The sequence below is a fragment of the Thunnus albacares genome, chromosome 9 (genome assembly GCF_914725855.1).
Source record: "Thunnus albacares chromosome 9, fThuAlb1.1, whole genome shotgun sequence".
NCBI lineage: Eukaryota > Metazoa > Chordata > Actinopteri > Scombriformes > Scombridae > Thunnus > Thunnus albacares.
Window position 1 is genome coordinate 19,381,931 of NC_058114.1, and position 13,096 is coordinate 19,395,026.

The 13,096-nt window shown below is 41.9% G+C and overlaps 1 protein-coding gene across 1 annotated transcript in view; it reads left to right on the plus strand.

The window, feature by feature from the left end:
• The window catches only part of acbd6 (acyl-CoA binding domain containing 6), a 31,256-nt gene that overhangs the window by 15,975 nt on the left and 2,185 nt on the right, over nucleotides 1-13,096 (plus strand). The window contains exon 7 of the mRNA XM_044362061.1: nucleotides 12,507-12,537. Coding sequence (XP_044217996.1) covers nucleotides 12,507-12,537 — 31 coding nt within the window. The remainder of the gene's footprint in view (nucleotides 1-12,506; nucleotides 12,538-13,096) is intronic.

The window sequence follows — 13,096 nt, forward strand, 5'->3', positions numbered from 1 at the left end:
GCGTATGAGAGGTTGTGTGTGTGTGTGTTCATGAGAGGAATGGAGAAATGTTTGGGTTGTTTGCAGGCTGTTAGAGCGACCAGTAATCTCTCTTGACCTCTACCAACTGCAGAGCGACCAGTAAATAAAGATCAAACATGATTTATGTTTAATTTGTTGATTAAAAAGGGGAGGGGGACTTGAGAGTTAAAACAAAAAGTATTATTATTTGCCTGGCAGAGGAGGAAATCGTTTGAAATTAATCAACTGATGGTTTCAGTGAATTGTTCCCAAACCCTGGTAACCTGCATTAAGGGCTCGTTTGATAGTTAATCCTGGATCAAGGCAGGGAGGGGACTACAATAGGTAGCTGTATGTGTGTTTGAATACACAGATCACAGCTCTGCCACCTGCCAACTGTAGATCAGGCCCCGGTGTTGGTACTGTACATTAAGCCCCTCCCCTCCCCGTCCTCGCAGTATCACTGCTCCCTCAGCTAATACACCAGCAGGAAAGTGGGGCAGACAGTAGCAACTGTGAGAAAGATGACAATAAAGCCCCACTTCATGTAATAATGGAAATTAAGGCTTAAACACTGGACCTATTCTGATATTTTGTGTGCTAGAATGTATTTAAGAGCATTAAACAGACGTAGGCTTAAGTTTGAGACATTCCATCATATCACAACTAGAGTGAAAACGGATCAGACAGCAGAAACTCAATAATTAGCATCTATTACTAAGTTTTGTTTAAACAGGAAGAGAATAATGATTTTAAAGACATTACAAACAGGACTGGGTGTCTCTGACACGGAGTACTGAAAGCTAAGTTTGAATGCTTGGTCAGATTCATAGTCTTGTTTACTTTTTCTATTCTTAGATATTTCCTAATTTAAATAATTTAACATTTTTTGGTTTGTTTTTTTTAGGCAAAGGTCTTTTTTCAACTTCTTTGTGTTCAGACAAGATAGTCTGAAGTTCTTACTGGTGCAAGTATAAAAACATTTCAAATGACCAGCACTAACTGTAAGTCACTGACCTGATTCAGTAAAAAAAAAACCATACAGCAAGGTTGAGTCTACAGGAGATTTAGCACAATTGAAGAGATATTATGAAAGGATGCTTTACAGCATCAGTAACAAAAACATATTAAAGGTATCAGAAACAAACAAACAAAAAAAGTGTGTGTGGTGGGACATTTTGGTGCTTAACATCCCAACCTCTCTACTGTTATTTCTCCAATAAAGGCAAAAAAGCAATAAAATTAATGTTTAAGGATTAGTACGTTAATATTTCATATTTCTTCAATAAAGATGAAAACCAACAGTCTGATATAGCTCACAAAAAAGCCAGACTTTTCCACTGACAGGTTCCCTCATTATGATGAACATGTACTGTAGTTTAATTAGACTCAATCCCATATACACTGTCCTGCTCCTGTAAATACTCATTAGCTCCACGTCCGAAAGTAGTCCCCAACAAATGTACTCCTGTTTGAGCAACATTTGCTAAAAGCTACAGTGCTCAGCTGTTAAAGAAACTCATTTACCCTTTTTTAAAAATGAAACTGTGTATTTGTGACCTGTCTATAGGAGCGATTGGACTTGGGGCTGAGAGCCACTGACGAGGTACAGAAGCCAGAAAGTATTGAGAGATAGACTCACCGGTTTTTGGTGTTGATCTTTTCATGGGATTTGATGACAGTAATAAAAATATAGAATAATGCCAGCCTTGTCCTTTTTAAGAATAAGATTATAATCAATGAAATTTGAATTTAGGAGTCTGTGGAGTTGAGGTGATTTTTGGTGACTATATGTTTCTTTTTGTACGACTAAAAGTTGCGAGGTGTGTTCTCACATGACTGTAGATGTGTGTTTGTGTGTGTCCGCTCTCCCTGTGGTCATTCTCTGTCCAGACGCTGTAATCTCACACTCAGAGATAAGCCTCATCCCACACACACACACACACACAACTTTTGTTTTCAGGTGGAAATCCCAAACCCTCCTCCAGTCCTCCCAATAAGCGTTGCCATGGAAATATGCATTTAAAGAGCGGACATGCCAATTCGTGTGAACTAGAGTCAAAAAGGTCGGGATTAGTCTGACAAAGAGAAAAGACAGGTGAGATGCAGGTTATCACAACACAAACACAATGTCAGGAAGGAAACATTGTTAAAGTAAGAGGGGGCTGCGCAGGTTTCACACACATGCTCATACGAGACTCATGCCTCTCCGTCTGTCTCTCTCCCTCTCTTCTTCGCTTACATCCTCTCCTCGTCACTCCTCCCCCTCCCCCCGCCGGCTCCCGTTCCTTTCACTCCATCCCTCGCTGCCTCCGCCTCTACTTTGTATTAAAACAACATGATCCATGAGGCGGGGAGGGCGACTCGCAGCACCGCTAATTCTAATTAATCCAGCGTGGTAGCACGGCCACGGCAGGCCCCAAGCGCTCCCAGTCTATCAGATAGAAATTCATAACTTAATTGAGGTCAGAGCCTCGAGCCGGCAGAACAAAAGTCTCCAGCCAGGACCAGCTAGATCAATAGTAATAAATATCTGACTGGGCGGCCTACAATTGGTGGCTGGAGAGCACACAACAAGTCTCGTACAACACAGTTGGCATGTGGAACCTGCAGGGTAATCAGTACTGTATCTGGGTGTGTTTGTAGGCAGAGTTGGGCCTTCAAGACACTAGAAGACCGTCATATCTTATCAAATGTATATTTGGTTACATCTCTGAAATGCATATTTTAATTATAAGAGTTAGACTGCAGAGAATTGTTATGGCAAAGTCTCTCTTAGGTTATAGATCCATTGATTTGATATTGATGTGAGGTTTGGACTGTTTTATATATCTAATGGAGCAAAACGGTGAATTTATGACGGCATGTTACACCTCGACTTTACCGATTCAAGCTGACAGATGTCATTAAAGAATTTAGGAGACTCTAATAGGATATTTTCCTCTAGTCGCAACAGTCATATTTGCACAATAGTTCTAGTATCTGTTGTTACATCTGTTGTGAAGTAGTTTTGTTTTGGTTTTGAGGTTTTTTTGACACAAAAAAAACAAATTATTTCTTTAAAAGTGTAATGTAGGATTCTGAAAAACCTACTGTCAAGCTCTCTGTACTGGATTTATAATTTTTATGCTGTGCATCTTAGACTAATGATTTTCGACAACCATTTTAATTAACAAAGTGTAGTGAAGACGGAAATCACATTGAGGTAAATGCATGGTAAAAGCTGAAGCTGATATACCAGCTAGGGTTGCAGCTAATTATTATTTTCAGTCTATAATTTATTTTTTCAGTTAATTTGTTAGTCTGCTAAACGTCATAAAATAGTGAAAAATGGCCGTAACACTTCTCCAGAACCCAACGTGACATGTTTAAATAGCTTATTTTTCCGACCAACAGTCCAAAACCCAAAAATATTAGATTTACAAGAATCAGATTCAAGATTATCATACAAGGTGAAAGTAAAGAGAAAAGGTACATATTGTGTTTGAGGAGCTGGAAAGTGTGAATGAATGACTTAAACAATGAATCAATTATCAAAATTTTTGTTTGTCGTCGATAGGCTAACCGATTAAGTGACAGTTTGATAAGATGTACACAAGTTAGTACTGCCATTGAAGAAAACTGTTGTATGTTGCTATTTAGTTTAATAATTCAGTGTTGCTAGGACGTACTGCAGATGTACTGCATGGTAAATTAATGGAAAAAATATAAAAAGTCAGACTCCTGTATAAATATGGACTACTGCAATTATCAAATAGCACGAGGCAGCAGTTGGGTTTCGGACAGCTTCCTAAATAAGGTATTCTCAGGTTGTGCCAAATCCTCTGATCACAAATCAAGTAGCATGTCAAAGAAAATATTTCATTTGATCAAACTGAACAAATCTTAAGCATTAGCATCTGTTCATGCACATTTTTTTCATGGAAAAGCATAGTAAAACCTATCAATATTTACTACATTTCATATTGAAGTCGCAATATTCAGCAAAAATTAAATTTTTCAGCTCTGATACGGGCGTTATTTCTTTTTCAAGTCAAGCTCGGCCTGCTGTTGTAGCACACAAAGAAGACCGAACCCTCTCGTCTGTGTCCTCTACTGTGGTGTCAACTACTTGTGTGATCAAAGTGGTAAACACACACACACACACACACACACACACACACACCACCGTAGCTGATTGAAATTCTATGGTGGAGGCATTATTACACGTTTGTATCCCTCCCCTTTCCCAGCACTGCCTCCTATAACTAATGGCTCAGTCAGCCCAGTCATAACAAATATCCAGCAAGATTCGTCATAATTGTGTGTGTGTGTGTGTGTGTGTGTGTGTGCATGTGTGTTTGTGTGCGCGTGTGTAAATGTGCAACCTCTCCTCCTGAATATATAGGGTCTTTAAGGAAGAAAAGGCAGCGAGGTGGGAAAGTAAGAAAAAGGAATATTTTGGTGATTTAAAGACTAACAACGGAGAATAAAATCAGATTGAGGGAGAAATGGAGCAAATGATGAGCATTGCAGTATGCAGCATTACTACTCACATTCATAGTATGTAGCAGTATGCTTGTGAGTATGAATGTGCACATGCGTCTTTCTTTTTTTTAAAGGTGTTTTTGGGTATTTCTACCTTTATTGGACAGCTGATAGTGGACAAGCAGAGACGAAACAAGGGGAGATAGAGGGGGGCATGACATGCGACGACAAAAGTCGAACCCAGGACTTTGCGGTTTTATGTGGTGTACGCTGTAGGCCACATAACGCATAATACACACACACACACACACACACACACAATGTATATACGCTGTATGCCACATAACCGCTACCGGGACGCTCCACACGCGTGTTTCTTGCTTCATGTGTACACAGCTTGCAGCATAAAAATGGCACTGCACCTTTATAGCTTGTCATGAATACACTGAGCACCTTTACACACACACACACTTGGCTTCTTGCCACAGATTAATACTAGACTCTGAGACACTCCCACAGCTTACTGCACACATTAATACAGACATTTAAGAAAGCTCCCCCTGCCTTCCTCTTTATAATAGGCCCACTGACAGCACAACTGTAACATATTGCTCTTGCATTTTCCTGTGTGTGTACGTTTGCGCCCGCCGACCTGCCAGTGTATGACATTATTACTATTGATGCATCTGTTAATGTAGAGGAAGGTAATGTTTCTTGTGACATTTTATGGTGTTTATTTTTCTTTTGGGAAGATTAAGACTTGTTAAATGGATAGAGGAGAATCTTTCAGACAGGTCTTTAAAAGCGTACAATTTTTCAGGCAAATAGGAATCGGAGTGTGTTAGTAAAAGGTAACACACACCGTAGGCACCGCACACAGCGCTTGACATTTTATAAACCACACTGGTATAGGATTCATATTTAGTACTTGCTGCATATTAGCTTGACTTGATGAAATGACAGCTGTTGCAGTGCTCTGTTAAAGGGCCTATCGGACACAGATACAGTTATGAATCTATAATATGAGCACTCAGAAAAGAGCCAGCGACTTGACAGTAATAGTGCAGTCTAGAGAGCCATTCCAGCAGGTGACAGTCCTCTTTGCCATCATCAGCTGTTGTTTCTTTCTTATTGGCCTCTCACTGGGCCTTGCCTACACTCAACTATTTGATTTCCATCGTTCTTAACCGTCCACATAAATTGTCAGGAGCATTAAAGCTGTCCTCGACCGTTTCAGACAGAGAGGAGGAGGGGGGGGGGGGGGGGGTGGAGGGGGAAGAGAAAGAGAGTGAGAGAGTGAGAGCTGGATACAGACAGCGAGGGGAGGGGATGGGGGTGAGGAGAGAGAATAAACAAAGTAAGTGTTTTGCCTTCCATCAGTCTCCCGCAGTACTCAGCTTTATGAGTCCCTCACTCCAAATGCCTCAGCCGCAGCCCCCGCTGCCTGGCCATTGATTTTCATATTACACTCTTTTATGCATTTATTTATTTCATATATTTCTTTTTAAACATCATCGATGAGCCACAGGAGGACAGACGGGGGGCCTCTAGCGATGTTAATTCTCAGCTTCAACCTTATCCTCTTCTCTGATGGCTTTAATGGAGGCTAAGGTGTCCCACGGGAACAAGCAAGCTTGGCGACATGGGGAGGGGAGAGAAGTGTAGAGGGGAAGAGGATGTGCATGAAGAAAACAGGCTAGCAGAGAACAGAGATTTAGGGAAAAGGGGAAGCTTGGAGGAAAAAAAAACAAGGAGGCTTCTTTTGTCTTGTTTGACAGAGGAGGGGACTATTGTGGGTAAAGGTATTTTCAGCCTTTTAAAGGAGCTTTCCCTACGATTGAGCTTGTCTTCAGACGCTCTTGTTACCCTTTGTCCTCGACCCACAGGGGTTGTTTTAACCTGCGCTGGAGTTTAAAGATGGGCTTCACTTTTGCACTCTCTGAGCTGCAACTGTGACATAATAAATATCTATAATCCCTGGCATCTTCCAGGACCTCTGTCAGCTCTGGACCCCTGAATCCTTCAGGGTTTCCCCCCCTGCTGCAATGATGCTGCTAGCAGCTATGGGTGTGAGGGAGAAGGGGGATCACCCGGGCACCTGAAGGACACATCCAGGAGGTGTGAAGGGCAACGAGTTTGGCGTCACAGCTAATTTGACCGTAGGTGGCAGTGCTCACACACTGAGTGGCAAGGTTACCTCTCCCTGCTCAGAGAGGAGACCCAGATTTAATTAGGGCTGGCCCCCAGTCTGCAGATCCTTTTAACACGGGGGCCTTCCCAACACGCACACACACGAGGGTAAACACACATGACACAGACATATCAAACACAGAGCAAATTCATGTGCAAGCACAGGCTTTCACAAGTTTCTATAATATCTGTAGCTAATATGTGGCTTCAGCAGTCTAAGATAGACAAATTAAGTAGATATCTTGTGCCTTTAGTATTAAATTCACTCTTTGTGTTTCCCTGTTGAGCTGCAGTGGAAGGATAGTAACAAAAAGAGGTAATATTGTTCTAAAAAGGCTGAAACTTTGGAAGATATCCACTTGATTTGACTAATTTGGACAGCTGAAGCTTCATATTTGCTTCAGATAAACTTCTAAATATAGAAAGGAGGACTGTGGACTAGGAAACACATCATTAAGGGATCTTTTAATGGCCAGTATGAACAGGAGGAATGATCACAGCAATCTGAACCTGTTTCACTGTCAATATGTGAACTTGACTATTGTTTCAAGACAGACTTGGAAAAAATGGTGAAACTATCCTTTAATGCTGCAGGCTGCTCTTGAATGTGACATTTTTGGATGCAGGGATTTCCAAAAGATGTGGACCTGATGTGTTGCAACGTGACACACGTTGTAGTTCATGTGTCATTTATTCCGCTGGTTTTTGTTAAATTATTGGTTTAAGGAATGAAAACTCTTCCTTGTTGGTCCGAATGATGAAACGCGAGGGTTAGCTGCTGTGTGGCAGGAAAAACAATCCTAGAAGAAGATGCATTTAGCAAACATTGACATTTTTGCATTAAAAATCCCACAGAGGAGACTGTTCAAACCGCACTACCATGTAACAGTACATTTGGCGTTGGACATTGAAATAAGCTGACTTTCAATTTTCTTACCACGACCACCAGTGTGATGCTTGAAGTTGATACTGTGTGATCTGTGCTGATGGCGCCACAGTAGCTGCTCTGGTTACAGATGCGACCTGGTGAAGTGAACGAGCATCTTCATCTCCTCCATCTTGCTCAGATCTGTGTGTTCTGCTCTCTGATTAATGGCACCTGCTCATCATAATGCTATCTGCTGGAATCTGCATACCAATGATCCCAGTCGCCTATCGATTCACCCCTCATCTTCCCAACACACACCCTGGAGACTGTTACACACACACACACACACACACACACACACACACACACACATACTCATCTCCTCCCCCTCCCCCAGCCACTGTCATTATAAAAGTCAGCAGCTGCTGCATGCATTGATCATAAATCATAATTGCTTGTCCATTTTTCCCCACTTGTTTAATGTTGCTGTCAGGGGCAGTAGGAGGGAGAAAAGGGGGAGGCGGGGAAAGGAAGAGACCTTAGAAAGTTTACTGAGACACAGAAAGAGAAATGGGGAAGTTTTAAGTTGAAGAAGTAGGATAGCAGAAAAGAAAGAGCAAAAATTGGTGATGAGAAAGAAATACTTAAGATGTAGTAGAGTTTAAGCTAAAACAAAAGCATGTTTTTTGCCTTTTTAAGAACAGGTTTGTCAATTTTCTAGTGACCATTAGAGGAAGTGCAACTTAAGACACCTCTTCATTGGCTTCTCCTGTAAACTGAAGTGGAAATTGGAAGTTATCGTTATCTTTTACTGTTTCTTTTTTAGTAATCCACAGTTTTCCATCACAAGAATCTTATAAAGCCATAGCTCTGCGTACTCTGGAAGAAGAAAACCTTCTTAGCCAAGATGACTGCCAATCATCTTGGCTGTGGTCCTGTTTGTTTACAGTAATTATACTAATGTCTCAAAATGTAGTAATTAATGATTTATTGATGATAAATTCTGCCACATGGCACCTTTAAGTTGTATTTTATTTACAGACAGTGATGAAGTCACTATGTGCCAATAATGTTTTGTCCACCTTACAATAAATACTGTTGAGGATGACACTATTCTTATTAATAGATATTAGAAACATCAAACACTAAATGGTCCAAACACAAAGACCCACAAACAAATTGTTTTTTTAAGAAAGAGAAAGGGCTTGATTTGAGCAACATTCAAGAAAATTGTAGGAAAATAAGGAAAGAAAATTCTATACCATCATATACAGATTGGACGTATTGGCATGGTGTGAAAGCTTTTACTGTCTGTGGAGAGACTACACACACACACACACACACACACGCACGTACATACATAGTCTCGTATTCTGCAGCCGACTCCACACAGCTGGCGGTTGGATTTGACAGACCTTTAACCTCTACCCGCAATCTCTTCTCTGGCTCGGACACAGACAAACAGAATGAAACGCAGGCAGAATGAAATCTAGTTTCAAGTGGACATTGACTCAAGGGACCTCTGTGTCCTATTTGTATCCCGGACTTGGTTAAGTTTTCCGTCTCTGATATTCCCCTGATCCCTCCACTTAATGCTGGTGTAAAAAGATTGAGGTTGAACATGTCGAGTATTCTTGTCCAGTCGTCTGAGATTTGTTTGAAAGCAGACTGATGGAGAAAACAAGTTCAACCGCTTTCCAGAATGAACACAACATCTAGCGACGGTCCCATTGTGTGTTCTTCTACAGATAAGCAGAGCTACAGTACAGACGAGGTTTTTATTCATTCCAGGATGGCCTCGGCCTGACTTTGAGTCGTCCTGCTTTTTGATAGACTCGAGTGTATCTGTGCACACAATCATTCGGTCCCTCTCCTCTGTTCTTCTCTTTCTTTGGACCAATTTCATACCAGTTACAGTATTATCATTTTGATCTTTTAGGGCTTAAAGAAATAAGACTGTGCAGCATATCTTTCTATATCCTTGATTCGCTCTACTTCTCTTTCATCCATCTTGCTTCACATCGTTTGTGTGGTAGAAATGATAGATTGGTGTGACTTAAATTCAGCAAAACTGCAGTTGTACTAATAGATCAATCCCTACCCATGCTGCTCCTAAGCATATTGGTCCGCCCCATTAGGGTGATACACTACACAGTGCCGGATCTCTGCTGCTGGTATTGTGCAAGCAGCTGCTTTATTGAGCACTCTGCTGACATCCAGCCCAGCATTTCTGCACCGCAAGGAGAAACTTTGGATGACATGTAAAAGCAGAGGGTTTGGTGCGACATGCCTCCGTAATGGGATGGGAACAGTGGTGCACCGGAGAGGGGGCGAAGGGGGAATGCCACGGTAGCTAACTGCAGGTATTGGGGGGGTGGAGGGGGGGTCGGGGATTGGGGAGGGGAGGGGAGAGGAGGGGAGCGAGTGTCTCTTCCAGGCTGCTTCCAAAGCAAATGGAAGACAATCCAATTTCCTATGATTCCATCAAGCCTCCGTCCTGGATCCAGGAGCATTAGGGAACGCTGACAGGACAGGCCGCTGACCCCCCTCACATGAACATGCAAGACGCATGTATGCTCAACATAGTCCCTCACAAACACAGGCAGCATACTGTATATCTGTATTTTATTTTTGCTTTCAGTCTTATTGCACTTTAAAAAGCCATTTCTGTACTGTAAAGCTTTTATTTTGAGAATTATCAACCATTCATTCGTTATTTTGTGAATGTGCGTGTTAATACGTGTGCTTGTTGAACAACTAACTGCAGATTAGTGTTTGCTGCAGATTAGAGCTTAAACCCCTTACACTTTAATTATAACTGTATGTATTTATGTGCATCGGGGTCTTTCACTTGACCCCGGCTGTAAACATCTGTCACTGTCCCATTGTAAAGAGTCTTTTTTTCATTTTTGAGTATATTAAACGATGCCTGCAGGGTAACAAGATTTCTCCCTCCAGGCAATTGTATCTAAATTTGTCAACTTAAGTACAATTTCGCCCACCTCTCATTGTGAAAGACAGACACGATGTGGGCAGGTTGTGATTTGACTCACAGACAGACAGCATTGTTGTCCTGGGCTAACTACGGGACGCTTTCCACTGGTGGCGATTTGCATCTGTGTTCTGCGATCCACCCAGAGGGAATAGAAAGCTCTAATCCAATCAGCAGGTCCCTGAAGTGCTGCCCCTGAGACAGAGAGAGAGAGAGAGAGAAACACAACAATAGGATCACTCTACACCGTGCCCTGGCCAGGAAGGAAAAAGAAGAAGAAGGAAGGAGAGGGAGATGAGGGATTGAAAGGAAAGGGATTAAGATTGAGGAGGTGACTGAACGGAAAAGAGGGAGAAAGGTGGATGTGGTAATGAAAGCAGAGGAAAAAGGGGGGAAAGGAGAGGGGGTGGACGGAAAAAAGAGAGAGATGGCGGCGGGTGAGGTAATGAAAGAAAAGAAATGAGGGAGGTGTGGTTTGGAGGAAGAGAGGTCAGAAGAAGCAGAAGAGGAAGGATTGGAAGAGAGAGGAGGAAGGACATGGAAGTAACCAAGAACAGGTGTATGAGAGGATCTGCTGTTAGCGGGGCAAAGGTGGAAAGACTAATGAATAATTTCACCATAACAGTTTCAGTAATTTGGAAGTATTTCCACCGCAGTGACATTTTACAGCAGGGAAGGAAATGTCAAAGAGCCTGCTGGCTTTTAATCTGCCTCTGAGCGCTTGAAGCCATTGTTCTTGGCTCAACGGCTGCTCTTGTTCTGAGAAAGGAGGCTACAATTTGACCATTTATCATCATTATGAGGTGCAAAGGCAGGCCGGAGCAGTGATTAAGAACTGAATCTTCTGTTGATGATGCCTGTCATATATTGTGTCTTATAATACCTGTACACACACACACACACACACACACACACACACACACACACCCTATCGCCAATCCACAGTCCTAACAAGAATTATATCTCTACCATTGACCCCTTGACGCCTTGAAGTATCATTTTACTCTTCAAAAGACACACATGTGTATACAAGAGACCACTGATTTTTTTTTTTTGGTCAGCTTCTGACGCTCAATCTTCTTTCCATTGTCTATTGTATCATAGCTTTCATGGTCAATTCTTTTAAAGGATGAGGCTGGAAATATTGTGCATTTTTCTTTGTTGTCAACAAAACGAGCAATTAATTGATACTACTAGAAACTATTTTCTGTGTTGCTGAAGCCTGATAGAGCTTATTTCTCTGTGCTTATAGACTTAACAGCCACTGTAATCTATTCATTTCCACATACTGTACATCGTCCTGCTGCTGTAAATACTCACAATAGCACCAAATGTGTATCAATCCACTGCTGAAAATACTGTAGTCCCTGCCGGTTTGAGCAATGTTTGCTAAAAAAAAAAACTACAGCGCTCAGATGTTTTAAAAACACAGACCAAAGAATTGTTGGTTTTGTTTTTTTTTAATAGGATTTTTTGATAATAAGAGAAACGTAGAATCACGACAGCCTTATTTATAAGTCTGTCTGAGTTTTTTTCTAAACACTAGCACACCAAGGAGCAGTCGACATGACTTGAGATGCAAACTTGGTGCTAACACTTTTCTGATGTTGTGGCGGCTCCAGCGAAATGTGTTGATTTTCCGTCGCTTGTTGGATCAACTTGATCCGAGCTGGAAGTTGACGGGTTTGACTCGCAGGTCACGTGTGTCTCAAATCAATATCTCATCTACTCATAAGCCCCCCTTTAGCACAATGAAAACAAGGCCCCCGTCTGTCCACAGCCAACACCTAGAAGGTAATTGGTATTCTAGCAGCTGAAAGTTTTCCTTTTGACTCTTTGGGAAGTAATTGAGCTCACTCACAAACGCTGGCAATATATATATTTTTATTCTTTAAATTATTCTTACAATCAGCACTCTCTGTCGTTATTTATTCTTCCCTGGTCACGAGCCTGTTGAAGTAACGACTTGTTTTGTTTTGTCTTTTACAGGATAATGAAGGACAGACGGCACTACATTATGGTAAGGAGGCCTCTCGTATTAATCTCTACACTCCAAACGCATGATTTACCTTCTGTTTCTGCTATGAAGCTTTTTGTGTCTATTTTTCAGATAGTGGATGTCTCATTATGGAACTAAACTCTTCACATTTATCGTACACTGACATCTTTAGTTGTCTGTGTGCGCACTCTCTTTATAAACAGCAGCTTGTTTTGTCTCAAATTTGTCATCTTCCCTCATCTCTACTTTCTACTATTGTTTTTCATCCGTTCGAGTTTTTCCTCATTCCTCTCTGTTTCATCCCATGGGTGCATGTGTGCGTGTGTGCTTTGGTATGTTTGTGCATGTGTGTGTGTATGTGTGCAAGATAATCGCCAGGCCTCCCAGAGGAAATCAGCAGTGGTCCACAGACTCCCCTGACCCTCTCATGCCCCAACACACATGTCCCTGAGGGGCGGTTCCCCTGTCCTCTGAGCCTCTGTGTGTGTGTTTGTGTATGTGTGTGTGTGTTTGTGTATGTGTGTGGCTACACCATCTGTTCCACTGCTTGGTGGCGTTGGAGTGGGCATGTTGCATCGCC